The sequence below is a fragment of the Podarcis raffonei genome, chromosome 15 (assembly GCF_027172205.1).
Source record: "Podarcis raffonei isolate rPodRaf1 chromosome 15, rPodRaf1.pri, whole genome shotgun sequence".
In the NCBI taxonomy this organism is placed as follows: Eukaryota; Metazoa; Chordata; class Lepidosauria; order Squamata; family Lacertidae; genus Podarcis; species Podarcis raffonei.
Window position 1 is genome coordinate 43118360 of NC_070616.1, and position 19275 is coordinate 43137634.

The following is a 19275-nucleotide window of genomic DNA, read 5'->3' on the forward strand; positions in this document are numbered from 1 at the left end:
ATGCGGCTAATCATGACGGTTCCCTCTCCCTTGAGGAAGTGACTACACTGTTTTGGGGGTAGTTACTGCTGTGAAATTCTTTCTCATAGCTGCAAAACTATCCGGGGTTTGAGGCTCAAAGTAACAGGGAGTTACTCTTTTTCCTTGCTTTCTACTTGCTTAGTGGTAAAAACCTGGTAGAGTTCTGCCACTGTGGTAAAAGGAGTCTGCTGCACATAGTATCCTTGTGCTCATTAAGAGGAATGCTGTAGCAAATGGGCACAAAAAAGGATTCTGAGGAAGAACAATGGCTCATTTCTATGAAGTTTTTAATAACAAAAATCAAGTACCCACCTCCAAACAAGAAGTGTAATTCCTGGAATTTATGGTTTTTGAAGAAGCAATGTCCAAAAATTATTATTTTAAATGCTCTGTTTATCAGATTTTTTTATACTGGCCGTCAGCAAATAACAGGGTGGTCTACAAAAGTTAAAATACAATAGAAGTACAAAGCAGCAGGGTGAAAGCAGTAGTAAAAATCCCAGGAGAAAATGTCCTTTAGATGGTAAAAAGTCCAGGAAGATGAGAGTCTCTTCACCTGGTGCCAAAAACGCATTAGAGTAGGAATCCATTGAGCTTCCCTGGGATGGGAAGGAAGTTTCCATGGCCACAGAAAAGGCCTACTCCATTTTCTTCCTGCCTCCCCTCCTCTTCATTTCAATTAATAGGTCTACTGGGAAATGTTCCAGTGCAAGCCTCATTGAAATGACTTGCCTCTCATTTTGCCATCTTTATAATGGCCTCCAAAATCTGCTTCCGTTGCATCCTGAGACGGCTACACCTGGGTTCCATGCTCACAGTCAGCATAGTTGGTGTTTGGGCCTCCCTTAAGCCAGTATTCTGTTGCTGTCGGATGCCCAGGCCCATTCTCTGCCTCTGCCAGTTCAGCTGCTCCTCATCCACTGAAGGCAGGCTTGAGACCGCACATCTTCCCAAAATGCACTCTTACCTCAAAGTTTAAGAGTGCCTGCCCTGGGCCTTTGTGTCTGCCCTTCTGAGAGAGAAGGGGCACCTGTTGGCTCTCCTGTGATTATTCTTGGTCAGGGAAGGGTGGCTTCACGCAGCCCCCACAGCCATGCTTCTGCAGAGCGGGGGCACCTCTCTGTGGAGCCTGACAGAGGTACAGGCTGTTCAGTGGCCTGAAAAAGCATCCGGTGTCCCACGGGGACCAGAGAATGAGGTTGCATTAGAACCACTTCCCCTCTAACCTCTCTAATACTTTTCTTCAAGTTCTAGCTGCTACAGATCTGTTCATGCAGATGGCTGCAGCATCATAGGCAGGTCAATCTGTGAATTTTAGCCAATGGTGGCTTTGCACAGGTGGAAAGCACTTACTCTTGCACAAGTTGGGACAATCTACTTTTCACAGACCTAACGAAGAGTGTGAAAGGTTTTGTGTACCTTTGCGCTCATTGTTAGCTGTTTGCTGGGGCCCAGTGACAATGTGTCAAGTAACCTTTGCTGCATAGAGTGGGAGAGCCAGGTTGGGATGGAGGTGATTTTCATGTATCTTGTGGTGTGTTGCTTCTTTGCACACATATACCGGCAAATGACTGGGGAGCGATGGGGTTCTCATTTCTTATGCTGCTCCCCCTGTTACATGGAGACAGATGGTGCTTACAGTTTTTGGTTTACGAAGGTTTATAGTTACTAGTCATACAAAAAGTTCTGTGTGTCGGGAGAGGAGTGCTCCTAGGCATCTGTGCATGTAGAGACTACATGCTGGGGCCTTTGTGTGTAGCCACCCAATTAAGTGCATTATCCCAAAGGCCATGGCTCAGACAACAGGCTGCTTATGTCCTGTTCAGCAGAGGGGCTCTTGGGCTCTTGAAGAGGTGAGGGAAAGGGGCACTGATGTTGACTAATATGGTACAAGTAGTGTTTCCTGGAGCCAAGTAGTTTAATGCCACAGCATGTGATTAGCCCACTCAGCCCCTAGTGGTTTGGCTCTTCCTATTTTGGTTGTTCTGCTCTTGCCGATTTCACTTCATTAGTCATTGTGTAAACCAGCAGTCCTGCTGAATCACCAGAAAGTGCAGTTCTGTTACCTGGTGATGAGAAGGGAGAGCAGCGCTATAGCGCAGGACTTCTGTCTCCTGATGGTGTCCCCACTCCAGCTGCTAATAGATTAGGCTGAGGAACAGGGGTGGGGCCTTTGAGAATTCGCTGAGATTTAGGTGTTCCCGAGGAATAGCAGCCACCTCCCCCTCAAAATAAAAAGCCGATTCACTGTGATGGTGAGGGGGGGAGGCTGTCTCTATGGAGATGGTGTATATATCTGTACCCAAAACATTTGCTCTTACACTGATGAGAGCCATGTGGTTAGCAGCAGCGGCAGCTTAGCAGAGAAACCAGTCTAACGGGAGACCTATGGGTTGGATGGCAAGCAGGCTTTGCATCATTCCTGCCGCACATTGCAGCTGAGGACAGGTTTCTTGGGTTAGGGCCACTGCTACTTTTATTCTACCTTCTAGTTCTTTTCCATAGGAACCACAAGACCTCCTTGGTTAGAGACAGGTGAAGTTATTGGTTGGGATCCTTTGCAGAGCAACATTCTTAGAACCCATATGCAGGCTTTTAGGATACTGAAAGGATTGCTAGCAAGCCAGATACTATGTGCACCACATTCATCTGCCCAGAGCTTAGTGTTGTGACCAGCGTTACCACAAGACCCACTCCGCCCAGGACCAGAGAATTTTAATAATGAATTAAGCATGACCTTCCTGGTTCTGCTCTTCTTATCACCAACACTTACTGTTCTTCCTGTCCAGCTTGGAACTGAAAAGGTAAGAGCAGAATTACTTAGCATTTTTCCCCCTTCTCGTATGGCTACAGCATTTTTTTATTTTTTTGTGTCTTACACCTTCTTTCATGGGACTCACAAGTGGGGTTCCTGGGGCTCTCAGCTGGCCTCCCCCCAAGGCACTGACTTCAGACCACGGCAGTGGTGAAAACCCAAGACTCCCTGCAAAGAGGGCTGCTCAGGGATTTGAGGGCAGTTACTAGACCAAGGGATTTAGTAGTGAGCACAGGCATAAAAGGAGGCAAAACTCTCCTGCTAGCGAAGCTGGGATTTAAAACAAGGTTCCTAGTTGTGGTTACGTAGTGCCACTTGTCTGGAGGGGCGCCTTGGCAGACGTCATCTTGCAAAAATGAACACTTGAGCCACATTATTTGTCAGATATTGAGCTGATAAAATGATTTTTTCCCTTTAAAAAAAAAATCTCCTCCATGGAAACTTCCAGATGGGAACAACCATGCAGTGTGCTGCCTGTATCGCTGCATAATAATTGTAGGGCACAGGGAGTAACGATGGAAAAGCTGGGATTCTGAGATTCTTTGCAAAGCTTACTCCATCAGCTTCTGTTGCTATGGTGATAATGCATAAAAGGGGCAGTAGCAGCAACAGCAGGCAGTGTTGTCTAGTGGGCTCGGCAGAAGACAAATGGTGTTTAGCACCCTCCAGCTGTAGATCCCTGCGCTGATCTTGAAGGGAAGGCACCTGACCCCTTGGACACCTGTCTAGGACACGGGGATAAGAATAGCCACTTTGCGGAGGTGTTCGGAGGATTAGCTGGCATCTGTGAAAATCCTGCCAATGCTTGGCTGCCAAGGAAAGGGTTAAGCTGGGCCTACTGGTGTGTCTCCCTCTCGGCTCTATGGCTTTAAAAGCAGTTTGGTGTATGTAACCTTACAGGAGGAGAGCAGGAAACACCATTCTCCCCCCAACTGCTGGAAAGGTCAGAGTTCATGACTCACTCCTGCTACCTCCTCTGCAAGGCTCCAGACGGCTGTGTAGGAAGAGGGGTTTGTCACTGCCTAATCACGACTGAGCAAACGGATCCCCTTCAGAGGTGGAGATAAAAGCATCGCCAGCAGGATCAAGCAGGAGGAAGCAGAACAAGACTAAACGTTTTTCTAGCTTTTAAAATATACAGTAATACACTCTTATGACTTGTGTCCCAGATAGTTTTCTCACAGCTGCTTTGAAACTTGCAAACCGTGTCTCTGCATCTCCATCATTCCAGCTGAGTTGTACCTAGAGATGCTGGGCTGTGATGCTTTCTCTCACTTTATGTGCCTACTCCTCCATATCTCAAGGAATCACATCTATTTTTAAAATAATCATATTGATTGCTTAATTGATAATCTGTATAAATTTGTATGAGAAAAACCTATTTCTAAGGCAAACCTACTTCCTGTGGTGTAAGAGATGCTTGTGTCACCTTAAAATCAGCCATCAGTTTAAGAGACATTTCCCCTTTTCTCACGCACAAAACAGAGTGCTTCTGGTTTAAGATGGTGCTTGCCATCTGCAGTATTTATGAAGTAGCTGCATACCAAATAAAAGTACCCCTATGGGGGTTTTAAAAAAATCTAGTTACTGATTAAGGCACCTTTTTAGTTCAAGATATTTTAAAACAGTAAACAAACTGAGTAAAGGTCCAAAACCTGCTACTGTAGTTAAAACAATTTGGCTAGCTGTTGATTTATTCCTTGGCCATTGTTGCAATGACACCCAACATTTTAAGCATACAGTGCTGTTTAATGTAAACCTCCCCTGCCAAAAACATGAGAGTATGAGAGACTACTTAACCTTGTTTTTAAAAAAGCCCATGCTCCAACCTGCCTTTTTAAAAATCTGCGTGATTTCTCAAATAGCACTGAAGGTTTGTAACCAGAGCTGAAATTTTTACAGCCATACTCTATTCATATTTACTCAAAAGGAAGTCCCACCATGTGAATTGCAAGCTTGGTTACTTAATCTAACCAATAATTAACTGACTTAAACTGTGCTCCTGTGAGGTTTTTTAAAAAATAAAAAGATTTATAAAAACTGCAGATAGCAAGTGCTATTTCAAATGGCATGTCCTTCAGTGTGAGAAAGGAGGGTGCCTGTAAGATACTGCGCACAAAGCCTTTAATTTTGGCTTTTTACATGCAAATTTATACAGATTTAATCACTCAACTAAAAATCATGCAGTCAATCACTCAATCATAATTTTTTTAACCAGGTGACAGCCCTTGTAGTAACCAGCAGACAACCACACAACATTGCTGGCTCAGAAACTGGCATTTTAAAAATAGTTCAGTCACTGCAAGCACTAAAACACTTCATCTGTATTTTCCTGGGAATGCTGAGGATGTGTGGTGGTTATAGATCGCAGGAAAAGCCTGTTTAGATTTTCATCTGTTGAGGAGATCTGCTTCTAATGGGACTCTTCCCTCCCCACCCCCTCCAGGTTGTGTACTACACTGAAATGTACAAAATCTTTGGTGACTTGACAGAACAGATTGATGAGCCTGGCCTGACGGATGAGCAGAGGCAGAAGGAGAACGAAGCCAAGCTGAATGAACTGAGAGCCCTTTCCATTGTGGCTGATGACTGACCTGCAACTCAGACGCTCCAGGCTCACTGCTGTTGCTGCCACGCGGGGAAAATGGAGATTGCTCCTTGCTCCTCCTTCTCTAAGAACCTGGTCTTCTCTGGATTTTAACCCATTGTATATATGCTCGTCCAGATTGACATGGCATATGCACCTGGAGCTGCAGCTCTTGTGGGTTCCCTCCTGACTCTTCTTGATCCTGGGCAATAACCAATCATTGCCTTAAGACACTACTGTCAATTGCAAGCTTTTCACTGATGTTGGCTTTCTTTCACAGCATATTCAAAAATGTGTTTGCCTGGATGCTTTTTATCATAGTTATGTGAGACCCTGAATCGCCATAGTTTACCAGATTTCACATAGGATTTCACCTCTGTGCCCTTAAGAGACATCACAACTAGCAGTGGCACTGTTGAGTTTGTATGCCTTTGTGCAGTAGAATACTGTCAAAACAAATTTTTATACTGAGTTGCAGCATTATCATCCCTCCTCTCACCTGTATGTGGTTTAATTTTTCTGAGCCCAGAGGAAGACAGCCAGCATTTATAATGGTGGTCTCAGTGCAGCCCATATATAATTATATGGTCAGACCTGTGGAGCTGTAGAACCTCTATGTGCAGTTGTATAAATAACCACTTGAATATCAGTTACAGGTTTGTAACCTGTTTTCCTGCGCCTCTGTTAACTACATGCAATCGGTAAGATTGCCTGCACATTGAGTATTGGAGATGGGATTAAGCTAATGAGAGAGCACCACGTGTAGCGCCATTTTCTTAGGGGAAGCTGCTATGGAAGAGAGGTTCCCTTCCTTGATCTTCTCCCCACTTTACAACTAGGAAAGCATCTGTGCTGCTCAATATTTCCCACTCTTTTACAATTAAATAAAATGTATGGTGGTAGGTTACTCTTAAGTTCTTATGTTACCAATGAATCTAATTTTATTTTTGCAAAAGGAAAAAAAAATCTGTCCTTGGCTATTTTCCCATCTTCCTTCTCTGTGCAACCACTGATACACACACTGCTGCCCTCTACTGCCTGAAAAGGCCAGTCTAAAGCAGCATGGACCTGTTGCATGAGAACAGAGTTGAATACATGAGGCAGCAGCAGCTAGAACTAGCTGCTAAGGGAACAGAGGAGCTGAGCTGAGTTTTGATGAGTTTAAGAGGAGGGAGCTGTGTGAGATGTCTATATTTTATGAACTATATAGATTATTTTAAAAACTCGGTACTCCTTCCCTCTCGGTACCTGTTTAGCATACTGGTTATAGCATAATGCCAACAATTTTAAAACCCAACGAACCAGTCTTAAAAGCCATTGTGAAATTAGGCTGAGGCACTCACTCCTTGACAATGCCTCTCAGCCAGAAATACTTTCCCCAAAGCAGCTTCTCCCTACCACGTGAGGGATCATCATTGCATTAAATAATGCCCCTACCTCTGGAAAGAACAAGTATGAGGCATGGAACAGAGTGCAGGAATGCACCACGTTGCCTTTTGCTTTATTTCAAGTTTTGCTTTATTTCAGTCAGTGGGAGATAGGTTGCTGTGCCATGTAAGCTGCTATTTGCGGGCCTACTTCTGTTTAAGTTATTGGCTAACTGTTTTATTAAGCAGCATCTGAATGATCACTGTATGTCGGCTGCATGTGTTTCTCTCTAATTAAGACAGGCAGATTTCACTCAAAAGCAAAAAAAGGCAGCACAGCCTTCTAACTGAGGAAAAGACTTTTATAAAAGGGAACCTGGCCAGTTAAATACAAGTTGTTACCACATTTACAGACTAAAAGCAACACATCCAGAAGAGACAGACCACCTGGGGATGGGGAAACAGGTGGCCAGAGCAGATGCAACCAACAGTGACTGCCGAAGAGGGCTCACCCCGGCTTTGGACAGTCCCCCACCCACCTGGCCTGCCGCTACTCTGCTAAAGGCTACCACAGGGACCCAATGGGCTACCTACCACAGCCCTCCTGCCATTGCTACTTCCCCAAAATGGAAGTTAAATGCACTGCAGCCACCCTACCGCCTAAGACCATACCTGGTGGACGATAACTTTGCTTACATTTGAAGACTGGCGAAAACACAGCAGATTGCTAAGCCTTTAAAGCTACATCTTGCAAGTGAGTGACTCAAAACTGCCAGAGAGGGAACCAGATGGCATTGTTTTCCTTAGAATGGCCAGCACGCAGCACTGAATGTATGAGGGCCCAGAGTCTAACCCACAAAACTGCAACAGTCACAAACTAGCCTGCAGCACTGAATGCATAATCTGTTGAGGATATAAGCCAGGAACCACTGTGTTGCTTTCATCTGATGTTTAAAGTCCTGCTATTTCTTTTGCAGCCTTCTCAGACCACCTTTTAATCAAGAGGCAGGCAGAAAGCCACCATCTTGAGCAAAAGCTGTGGGGCAGGGAGGGAGAGAGGGCTTGAGGAGAAGAGAACAAAATTCTCCATGCAGCACAAAGAGGCCAGCCATGCCCTGTCCTTTGGTGCAGTCAGCACCTGTTGTCTGTCACCGAACTGGGCTTTAAAAAATCCCTTCTAGTACTTGCTACTGGCAGACAGCTTGAGAATACCTGCATGGTAGCTTCTCCACTTCACACAATAGACCATCAAAACTCCTACTTAATGGGTACTCCTCCTTTAAACAATAATGGTGGCTCCAGCATATGAACTGTGAATCCCAGCCATGTTTAGGCTAGGTGGCCTTTCTGCCAACACACACAAGCCAGAGGTGGTGGAGTGGGCTAAGGAGGAACTCCAGCTCCAGCCTCTCACATGGCAGTGAAAGGGTTGAAGGTTTCAAAGGCTTACCCAGACTGCTAACCCTCAGCCCAAAAATATCAAACCAAGGTACAGATCTTCCCTGCCAAGCTGCTTCTCCAGGGAGTGTCAGTTGCTGGAAACGGCTGTGGGTGTTGGTTCCTTCTTTTCTAGGCAATTATTGGTCTGAAAGAGACAAAAGACAAAAGAAGCACAATAGTAAGAAAAGCAAACATTCAATTTATTTCATTCTCGTTCCCTTCCCCAGTCTTAAGACGATTTATCAACAAAAATCAAACAAAACAGCACATAAAGAAAAACTTTTAGGTAAGTTGCAGAGACTTTGAACAGATTTCCAGGACAACACTGACACATTGTTGGGTGCCTTTTTATCCCCCCCCCTTTACTTTTTTAAAAATTGAAAAATTATCATACAATGATACATGTCTCAGAGGTGACATGCCACCCCTGCCTCGCCACAGTATGCTGGAAACTAATTCATCCCTCACCACTACAATTCCCAGCACATTGAACTACAGTTTCCAGGATGCTTTGGGGGGTGCCATGTGCTTACATGTACAGTAGATTTGCCAGAGACACTTCTGCAAATGGCTTATAGCTGATCTAAACATATGGAGAAGGCATACAGTATAGCCTTCCTAGATTGCCTCATATAAACAACAACAAAACAGTTCGGAGTGGGAAACACACATTTGAATGTTCCCTCTTTCAAAAACTCCTAGCCCATAGAAAGTGATCATATTCTTGGAAAAGGGATCCAAGCCACCCATTTTCAAGATGTAGTGCCTTTTTTAACAACTTAAAATGAACATCTCCCAGTGTTTTGGGTAAGGATATGGAAATAACGGGCAATTAGGAGCTAAGCAGGTCTGGAGAATCCATGACCCTCCAGATGTTTCTGGACAACTCTCACAACCCCCAACTATTTTCATACTTTCTGGGGCTGATGGGAGTTGGGAGTCCAGCAACATCTGTCCACAGACCTGGAGCAGCGACATGGAATGACTAGAAGACATGGGTCTCGGTTTGCCTCTCCATTCCTAGACCGAATCTGCAGGTAGAAATAAACTGGCTTCTGTATTTGTCCAGAGGCAAAGACTGAGTAAGACAGAAGTCCTCCTGACACCAGCTTCAGGTTTGAGGGAAAGTAGATCCAATTTGTATTAAGTCATGCACTTTACACTGTCTGCAGACCTAAGCACACATACCAGGGAGTAAGCCCCGTGCATAAGTTAGTGGAACTTACTTCCAAGTAAATAAATATGTATAGAATCAAAGAGCAGAGATTTGACAGTGCGTTCTTGAGACAAAAGTCACTGCCAGGAAAGAGACCGATTCCTGAGTCCATCTTTGCCATAAGGACAAAGTAGAAGAGTTGCAGGGCCATGGCAGTCCAGAGTTGCCTGTTCAGCATCTCACACAAATGAACATTTATAAGTTTACCAAGCCAATTGCCACCAGAATCCACTGTTTGTGGAGCAGCATGCAGGGACGACAACTTGAAAACTCCTGACACCAGATAGGCTCTGTCCTAAAATATTCCACAGGTTCCAGATTACCTTCTCAATTATCTTCTGGATTTCCAGCTGCAGTGGAATCAGGCGCTTCTTATTCTCCAGCAGCAGCCTCTGGAAACTGGATTTTTGTCTCTCGTTCCCCTTGCACTGCTCCTCCATCTCAGTGAGGCGCTTCTGCAGCTCTTGAACCTCCAATGTCAGGGCCTTGTTGGAAGCCTCTGTTGTAGAGAAGCGAAGCTGGGTCTCTTCTGTAAGCACAGCACAGAGGGTAGAATCAGATTCCAGGAAGTAACACAATGGAGTGAGATCAGAGCAGTGCTATCTCCCAACACTAGGAACAAAAGCCATTGTTCTGAACTCACACAGCAGGTGACAAGAGTGAAGGCAGAAATTCAAAGTATCTCAAAAAGGGAAGCTGGAGGAGATATTTATATATGGCCGTGGTATATAAATTGGGGAAAGGGCCCTGGCAACACATGCCCCAGGAAACCAGACATTGTTCCATGTGAACACAGAGGGGGCTTCTGCTTTGTTCCCTAGTGCAAGCAGGAGCAACAAACCACAATCCCTGGCCAATCATGTCTGAATGGGATTGTGGTGGTTCCACTCTGAACCAACCTTGGCTACAGATTGTGGTTTCTCTTACGTGCTCGTGAGGATGAGCAAAGTGGCATAAATTAGTGCATTCACAGTAGACCATAACCGTGGTTTACTATGTCATCCAAATTAGGCCTTTAAGTATATGGACCCAACTCCACTTAGAAACTCCAGCTAGCCCACTCTCTGCCTCCAGCTCAAATTCTTGGAAAGTCAAGCAGGTATGAGTAGCCAAAAACAGGCAAGGAGCATTAGCCTAGAATCACTGCAGCCCCACCAACCCCAAGGGTTCTATCAACAATGGTTCCACCACTCAATGCTTTGTTGCATTAGGTGCCAACTGCAATCCTGCATCCAATTCTTGTTGGGTTTCATTTGCCTAATATATTCTGATCAAAAGAGCCCTGTCATTCATCAGATGTAAGTGCTTTGTATGAGTGTGCCCAATGAACTGCTCCATGTTGTTGAGAGGCTAAAGCAAGGCAGGTGCTTTCACTTGAATTCTGGCTTGGTGCAGCTTCTTGGGGATACGGTACAGCAGGGGTGGGGAACGGGATCTAGACAGGATGCCATATCTTACCCCTTGTGGCGACATCCAATTGTCAATCTCCTAGCATAGCAATGTCAAGTCACTTATTTTGCCCATGAGTTTTGTGGAACAGTTTTCAAAACCTGACAGCTGATAATTGGGTCTTGCAAACCTTTTGGGCTGAGGCAAGTCTTTACCTGCCCTACAGCTGGTATCACCTGCGTGGACATGGCTTGACCAAAATGGTCCTGGGACCAAACGGAGAGCCTGGCAGGCCTAATGAGACCCATGGACCACAGGTTCCCCACTCCAATCCTTTACAAGATGAGCCAATCCTAACCATGTGTGGCTCACCCAATTTGAGCTCCAACGTGTGGATTTTGTTCTCTAGATAGAGTCGGCTGTTTTCTGTCTGTTCTGCCTTTTCCAGCAGTTTCCCTACATTAAGGACAGCCCCATTGTATGAAACCAGGTTGCCGGACTGAGACTCTGGAGAATACTTGGTAGGCACCTCAGGCACAGAGATGGATGAGCACAGTAGATTGAGGTTCCCTGTAAGAACAAGGCAACATTTACTCTGCTTGGTTTTGAAACGGAGCATCCAGAGACAGGGAATGGGAACCAAGGGCAGAAAAAAACCCCATTCAGATTACTTTTGTGCTACAGTTTCCAGCTCCTCCCATTGTGGGTTAGAAAGCTCTGTTCTCTCCTTCCTCCAATCACACACAATTGCCACCATCCCAAAGCTGAGCACACCCTTTAAAGATGGGTTGAAAGAGATTCTACAGAAGTAACTTTTCCCTTCCTTGCATCACTGCAGAGTCACTAGTGGCAGGCTGGGCAACATGTACACTGCCCCATGCATTCAGGAATCGGGACAGGGCAGAAGAATATTGGGAGTGCTCCCTAGCAGAACTAGGCATAACTGGGTGGTCAGTAAATAGGACCAGAAACCACTGATCATGTGTAAGAGCTAAGCCGAAACTGTTAAAGAGTTCTAGCTCAGAAGGAAAAATAAAGGGATCCTTCTACCAATGAAGCTCTATGCAACTGAACAGCCCCTTCCAACCCCACACTGAGTACCTACCTAATGGCTCCTCCTCAGGGCCTGGCTCAGTCCCTTCCTGTCGGCTGTAGCGTAGGCTGCGGTAACGGCACACGAACTGCGTCACCACCCTGTTCACCAGGCGCTTCACCTGCCACCAGATGAGACACCCCCCCTCCATGAATGGCACTGGAAAAGGCCGCAAACAGATCCTCGTACCCTCAGCGCTAATCAAGAAGGTCTCAGGTCATTCAAACCTCCAGCAAAAGCAGGGGAGAAATCAGATTGGCACTCACCTGCTCTTTGCAGAGATGCAGCCCCAAGGTGAGAAGCACCTTTTCCATATCCCTCCTGTGCAGGTAGCCGCAGAAATTCAAGTCAAAGTAAATGAAGGCAAGGAGGGCATCCAGTGGCAACACAGCACTTGGGTCCAGCTCTCTGGGCTGGGGAAGGGTGGTGTAGGAAAAGGAAAAGGCTGTTCAAACTGTCAAGGTGTCACTTCCCTTCTACTACAGAGACCATTCCCTGTGCTTTCACTATAGGCTAGATTTCAACAGTGAACTGTTAGGGACTAAGCCTCCCCGAGCCAAAGACTGCATATCTACTGCATATCCACAGCTGACTCTGAACATGTTGGTGAGATTTAGTCTCAGCAACTAGGAACGATCAGGTTTCTGAGATCAGCTCCTATCCTGGAGTCCCATCACTGCACCCAGGAGCCCACTGGGTATCAGAGACAAGCCTAGTTAAAACTGGACCAGAACGATATTGAAACGGCATTAGGTGTTGAGAAGCCTTGGGGGCAGCACAGGCGAATTGAGAACTGGTAATATTACAAACAGGCATCTCGGGCAAAACAAAAAACTGCTCTCATATTTATTTTCTTGCTATGGAAAATAAATATGAGACAGCAAATTCTAGGATTTTGAGGAAGAAAAATCCACATGGATATGTCTTGTCACAAACCATGGGATACAGAGCTTATAAAAAAATAGCAGCTGCTGGAATTCTTAGGAACTCCACTTTTCCTTTTACAAGCAACACGTTTCTAATTCACATAGGTATGAAGAAAGACATCAAGGCAAAAGGGACAGCTTTTACATAATGCTTAAAAACCCAGAAGATACCCAGATGGGAATTCTGATACTGAGAAATCAGTATCCTTTTCTACAACCCAAGCCCCAGCCACAATTCCCAGGGCCACTGGCCTAAAGAGTTCAAAGCAGACTTTGAGAAGGAGGGGATTTGTCACTGACCACATCATGAAGGGAGGAGAACTCCATCTCTGATTGGTTGGATGCAACTGATCTCACTTCAGCATCTTCTAACTTGACACCTGTGGAGAATGCGGCATGACTGGCTTCAGATGCTGACCTCTGCTCAGTGCTTACCAAGAGAGACTTGAGTGAATACCAGCGTCTTCCAAAGCACAATCTCACTGAGCAGATACCACTGGCTTGTGTGAAATGAACAACAGACCAAAGAAAGGAACCCAAGGATCCTACTCTTGCCCTACTAGGCATAAGGAAAACCTATGGAAATGCTCCTTTCAACTTGCATCTTCCTTGCAATTAAACACACTGATAGGTGCAGCTGTCTGCAGGCAGCATCATGGCTATCCCAACCTTTACATATGTGTGTACACACACACACACACACACTTTTCAATGAGAGCAGCCATTATATCTTAACACTGCACTGTAGGATTTCTGCATTTCCCAGAGTACCTACCAAAATCCTCCTCCTCCTCCTCTCTCAGCAGCAGCAAGTCATCCTCTAGGCTCAGCTCACACAGCTCATCTGTAGAATCCTTCGATTCCACTTTGACATTCCCACTGACCTCCTCCTTGGCTGAACTGGCCCCATCTTGACCTGAAGGCTTCTTCTCGGTATCCCCAGCCTCCTCCTTCTACAGGAATGAAAAACACACAAACAGAACTCTTCCAAATTCTGCAGTTTGTACGAATTATGAAAATTTGAGTACATATACATAATCTCTTGTTTCTGCATTATCGGTTTGGCTTTGGCTAGTACTGAGAAGTCCCCAAAAGCAGAAACATAGTTGCTGTCCATGATCACTGCGAATGTAAGTTAGCCACCCACTCTGGCTTCTGAGATGTCAGCAGGCATTGCCCACACACTATCAAGCACAGGCACAACTGCTGGAAATTTGCAGTCCAGTACTCCAATCCTTCTATGGATGCTTTCAAAAGCCACCAGGTGCTCTTAGACCCAGTATGAGGAAGGCGAGACATACCTGCATCACCTAAGCAACTGAGGCCACTTTGCTATACAGTGGTACCTTGGTTTACAACCATAATCCGTTCCGGAGGTCCAGTTGTAAACCAAACCAGGTTGTAACCCAAGGCGCGCTTTCACCAATGGGGCCTCCAAAAAAATGTGTTGTAATCCAAAAAAAATGGGTTATAATCCAAAAAAGGGACATGCACTTCCGGGTTTGACGTGGTTGTAATCCAAAACAGTTGTAATCCAAAGCGGTTGCAAACCAAGGTACCACTGTACTAACGGGCCAGAGAGGCACGTCACCTCACCTGAGCATCCTTCTGGCTATTTTCCAGGGCTTCCTCTGCCCCAATATTCTCCTGAGGCTCTTCTCTCAGCTCATTCTCTCCCTCCTTCTCTGATTCGGCTGCTTTCTCCTGCTCGGGGTTCTTTGCCTCCACTGACTCCTTGTCTGGCAGGGCCAGTAATGCCTTGTAGAGCTTATAACCAAAATCCCGTTGCAGCATCTCCTGGAAGAACTCTGCCACCACTGCCACCTCAGGGGTGGAAAGAGAGAGAGAGAGAAAGCAGTGAGCAAGAAACAAGGAAAGATCTTGATGCCTACATCAGCCACAGAAGTGGGTAGACACTTGCATGCAAGCACAAATCTCAAAGCTGAACATACCAGGTATGAAAAACTTCATAAGGCAATCTTATGCTCGTATAAACTGCAATTCACTCTACGTTAGACCTATCTGCACCAAGCCTCCTTAACATTCTTCTCCCCTCGCTCCAACTGCAAAGGCTCATCCACCACCACCCTCTAGAAATACACCTTCTTAAGGCCGTACTGATCACAACACTGCTGTCTGCGAGGGAAATAGGAAGCTGCTCTTTACAGAGTCAGACCTCTGGTCCATCTGCTGCAGTACTGCCTACACTGACTGGCAGTGACTCTTCAGAGAGGACATGGGGGCATTTCTAGTCCTATGTGGAGAGGCCGAGGATTGAAACTGGGACCTTCTGCATGTTCTACCCTTCTTCTAGCATCCTCTCCTCCCATGCACCCCTTATGCAAGCAGGTGGCTGGAGCAGAGGAAGTAGCAGACATTCATGGTCACACCAGAGCTTCCTCAGTAACTTCTACTAGTTTCCATGAACTTCAAACACCATAAAAGGCTACTGAGCTGATAGGAACATAAGTGTGGTAGCTTGTCTGAGATATGCGCCCCAAAAGGCAAATCTCAAATTTCAGCTAGAAAGAGGTGCCGCCAAGAGAAGCCAGAAGAAGAGAGTCTCCCTGTAGAAGCCAGATCCCAAAGAAAATGAGGCCTACCTCAAAGGAGAGCTTCTCCCGCTGCCGCCTGTACTCCAGCAGAGTGCAAAGGGAGATGTTGGTGCAGCTGGGCTGGCCACCCTGCAGTGCCGGCTGCAGGTGAGCAACAATGGTAGGCTCCAGGGGAGGAGTTGGAATCTCTGGCTCAGGTGCTGAGGTCTCAAGAGCTGGCTCAGGGACAGGTTCAGCTGAGTCTACGTCCTGTTCGCTGGACTCCTGCTTGAAGCCTTGTTCAGAGGACTGTACAGTAGATTCCTCTTCCTGTTTAGGAGCATACTCATTTCAGTAAGCACTGGGTGCAACAACCCCTAACTTGGATGAAGTACATACTCCTGAGCCAAGGCTAATGTCTAGCTTCAATCTGAAGCCAAAGCCAAAGCCTCTTCCCAACTGTGTTCTTAAACTGGTGGCGTGACCCCACAAAGCCTGGGAGACAAGGACTGTCCCATGACTGAAGTCATAGGAACCTAAAAAGCGGTCTTATACCAAGTCAGACCAACAGCCCATTGAATACTGTCTACACAGAAGGGCAGCAACTCCCTAAAATGGGTTTCAGGCAGGCTTCTCATCCAGCCCTACCTGTAGATGCTGGGAATCAAATGGCCCTTCTCCCAAATGGTACAAAAGTGCCTTAAGTAATTAAATAAATAAAATATAAAAAAACCCTCCTTTCAAGCTATCATGCTGTAGGTTGGCAGGTGCCTCTGATTTCTCTCTGCTCTGGTTAACTTTCTGTCCAACACCAACCCATTCTTACCATCTCCACTTTCTCTTCTGATGGTGCAGCAGCTTTTTCTGCTTTCTGCTTGCATGAGGCCTCCCATTCTTCAAGAGATGGCATGCAGCTCCAAATGTCTGGCAAGAAGACCACTGTCCTCTCCTGATGAGATGGGTTTCCCTCACGCAGGTATCTGAACTCTGCAAACCGGAACCTGGTGAGCAGGGATTGGAGAGAGAATTGAGACACAACAGGACACAAAAAGGCCCCTTCTCCCACCAAGCTCTTCTGCTGCAGCTGGTATGCAGGCTCTTTACAGAATGGTTTCTTTCCTTGGTCACTGAGAGCAAGAGCCTTTTAGGTCTGTTCCAAGTCTATGCCTCTCCTGGTAGTCGCAAAAGGAAAGAGCTGGGTGCATCCCAAGTCAGTTACAGGTTCCTGCTAAACACTCTCCATCCCACCCATGGAGCCAAGGCCAAAGTAAATCAGGATCAGCCTCCTTGAGAGATCACACTAAATTCAAGAAGTAGAGTGGGGATGGCTTGATTGCACCAGCAAATGCAGAAAGTGTGTAGGGATGCAAGACTCCCACAGGAAGTTGCCTCATTCCTAGAGAAGCAGCAAAATACAGAATGATTTCTGAAAAATGCAGAAATGTCACAGCAATGAGCCAGTAAGTACCGTGAGGATTCCTTCCCCAAAGGTCACAAGGGGGGACTCAGACACTGAACTACACACACTAAGCTCTACAAAGTAGATAATGAGGATATACTTAAATAACCTGTGTATGTAATGCTATTTGCATTTCTCCCTTTTTGGAAAAAAAGAACCTACAGAATGGATTTGTCAGCCATCAGGATAGAGGAGGAGGAGGAGGAGGAGATGGGACTCCTGGGATATTGACTCATACCAGCCAGCAGCCAGCAATGCAGGGACTTTTTTGCCTGTCGTGTGGAGGAGAGCACCCTGCAGCTCTCAGCCTTATTTCAGGTGGGGGGAAAGGGAACGGCAGAAAGAGAGGGGAAAGGGGTGCTCCACTCCCTTCCACTCCCAACTACTGATTATCCCTGAAAGAACGAGGTCCACGTCAGAAAAACGGTTCCCCACCCTGGCTGTACTGTGTGGTCGGGCTCATTTGTTCCCATCATCTGACAATACTAAGGAGGTCACACACATTCCTGGACTCCCTTTCCTCAACAGCATCATCAATTCTGTTCTAAAAATACTGATATAGATTCAACATAGTCTCATAAGTGTTCATCTTTTGCTTTGGGGAAATATCTTTCAAAAGCTGATCTCTCCCCACTCCAAGCCCCATTACCACCACCAGTTTTTAAGCTGCACCTTAAAATGATTTTCAGTTCTTTTGAGTCTTCAATATATTCAGGGATCTGAACAATTTGTATCGTAGGCTACTTCACCCATTACACAACAGCAGGCGTGGGTTTGGCACCAAACACACACTCAATTGGCAGATTAACTCAAACCTCTGGAGAGGCCTCTCTCTATGCCAGCACATGTTCTCAGCATTCACACTTTACATGTACATGTATAACATGTTTGGCATTCACCTAAAGAAGAGAATTGTGTGTGCAGCGGCCATTAATCTAGCATACCACCTTCCCAAGTACAGACCAAACCAGCTTTTAAGATCTTCCAAGGAAACCCTGTTGGTTGTCCCTGCTGGGTTTGCTGCTTGGCAACAAGAAGGAAGTTGGCCTTCTTGGTGGTGGCATCCGCCTTTGGAATTTCCTCCCTCAGGCGGTTGCAGAAACAGAGGCAGTAAACAGCTTTAAATACATATATGCTTACCCAAGGTTCCCTGGACTCTGATTCCTAATGCTTATACTTTTTTTCTCTTTATGCACCACTCAGTTTTATCTATGGTATAAAATTACCTTCTGTTTTAGTTAGCTTTTTAAAAGTTTTATTTTATTGTATTTTTATAAGAATTGATACTGCCCCACCTCTGCAAGATACCTTTAAAGCAGTATCATTCCACTTTAAACAGCTGTGGGCTTCCCCCAAAGAATCGGGCGGGGGCATTAAAGTTGCGAGGAGATCCCTATTTCCCTCATAGGAATATATCATCAATTCCTTATAGCTTTGTGAGCGGAATCGTCTCCTAACAACTTTCAAGCTCCTTAACAAACTGCAGCTCCCACAGCCCTGTGGGAGAAGCCACAGGTGTTTAAAACGGAATGATACTGCCTTAAATGTATAGTGAACAGACCTCTATGTTGCAATATAGACAAGCTGAACAAAATAACACAACACGATGGCCAATAACAATGGCACTAAACACTATAGACTAATACAAATGATCAGAAATTGCAACCAAAGTCTCTAAATCTTCTTCACCGGTCGCGGTGGAATAATTCAAAAGTTCGATATATACATAATCTGTCACCAAATATCGCCGGAACAGAGTTTCCAGATAACCAATCTGTTTTGTTCAATGCTTCATCAGCCAATCTTGATCAATTCTTCATCACCCAGACTTGTAAGAATTAATATGAGAAGGATGCAGTTCAATTTCTTAACAAGATGTAAGTAAATATAAATGCTGTAGGAAATATGCTGTGGATCAGTGCTGATATGATACGGTAGTCACTGATGCTGGTAACAAATTGTAAAGAACATAATATAGTTAGCCACAAGTGAAACTAATATACTGTAAGGAAAATTAAAGACACAGCGCAACATTAACAGCAAGAATGCCTGACATAAGTAGATAAATAGGTACTGCTGCGGCAGGAAGGCACTAAACACCAGATGAAAACAGTACCCCATCCAGTCAGTGGATCATAATGCAATTAAATAAAACAATGAAAATCTAACTAGCATATTTCCTACAGCATTTATATTTACTTATATCTTGTTAAGAAACTGAACTGCATCCTTCTCATATTAATTCTTACAAGTCTGGGTGATGAAGAATTGAACAAAACAGATTGGTTATCCGGAAACTCTTTTCCGGTGATATTTGGTGACAGATTATGTATAGATCAAATTTTTGAATTATTCCACCGTGACCGGTGAAGATGATTTCGAGACTTTAGTTGCAATTTCTGATCATTTGTATTAGTCTATAAATAGT

General features: G+C 45.3%; 2 protein-coding genes across 7 annotated transcripts in view; one reads left to right on the plus strand and one right to left on the minus strand.

Moving 5' to 3' along the window:
- Positions 1 to 6337, plus strand: part of BIN3 (bridging integrator 3) — a 129490-nt gene extending 123153 nt beyond the window's left edge. For all 3 annotated transcript variants that reach the window (XM_053367042.1, XM_053367041.1, XM_053367043.1), the window contains exon 9: positions 5283 to 6337. In XM_053367042.1, the coding sequence (XP_053223017.1) occupies positions 5283 to 5429 (147 nt within the window). In that variant the 3' untranslated portion in view covers positions 5430 to 6337. The remainder of the gene's footprint in view (positions 1 to 5282) is intronic.
- Positions 6338 to 7138: 801 nt separating this feature from the next.
- The window catches only part of CCAR2 (cell cycle and apoptosis regulator 2), a 31422-nt gene continuing 19285 nt past the window's right edge, over positions 7139 to 19275 (minus strand). For 2 of the 4 annotated variants that reach the window (XM_053367012.1, XM_053367010.1), the window contains exons 12-21: positions 16215 to 16389; positions 15458 to 15712; positions 14451 to 14678; positions 13630 to 13807; positions 13155 to 13234; positions 12195 to 12341; positions 11941 to 12049; positions 11208 to 11405; positions 9770 to 9975; positions 7139 to 8375 (exon numbers count right to left, since the gene is read on the minus strand). In XM_053367012.1, the coding sequence (XP_053222987.1) occupies positions 8319 to 8375; positions 9770 to 9975; positions 11208 to 11405; positions 11941 to 12049; positions 12195 to 12341; positions 13155 to 13234; positions 13630 to 13807; positions 14451 to 14678; positions 15458 to 15712; positions 16215 to 16389 (1633 nt within the window). In that variant the 3' untranslated portion in view covers positions 7139 to 8318. Of the gene's footprint in view, positions 8376 to 9769; positions 9976 to 11207; positions 11406 to 11940; positions 12050 to 12194; positions 12342 to 13154; positions 13235 to 13629; positions 13808 to 14450; positions 14679 to 15457; positions 15719 to 16214; positions 16390 to 19275 lie in introns of all 4 variants that reach the window. The other 2 variants (XM_053367011.1, XM_053367013.1) reach the window with 2 other exon arrangements.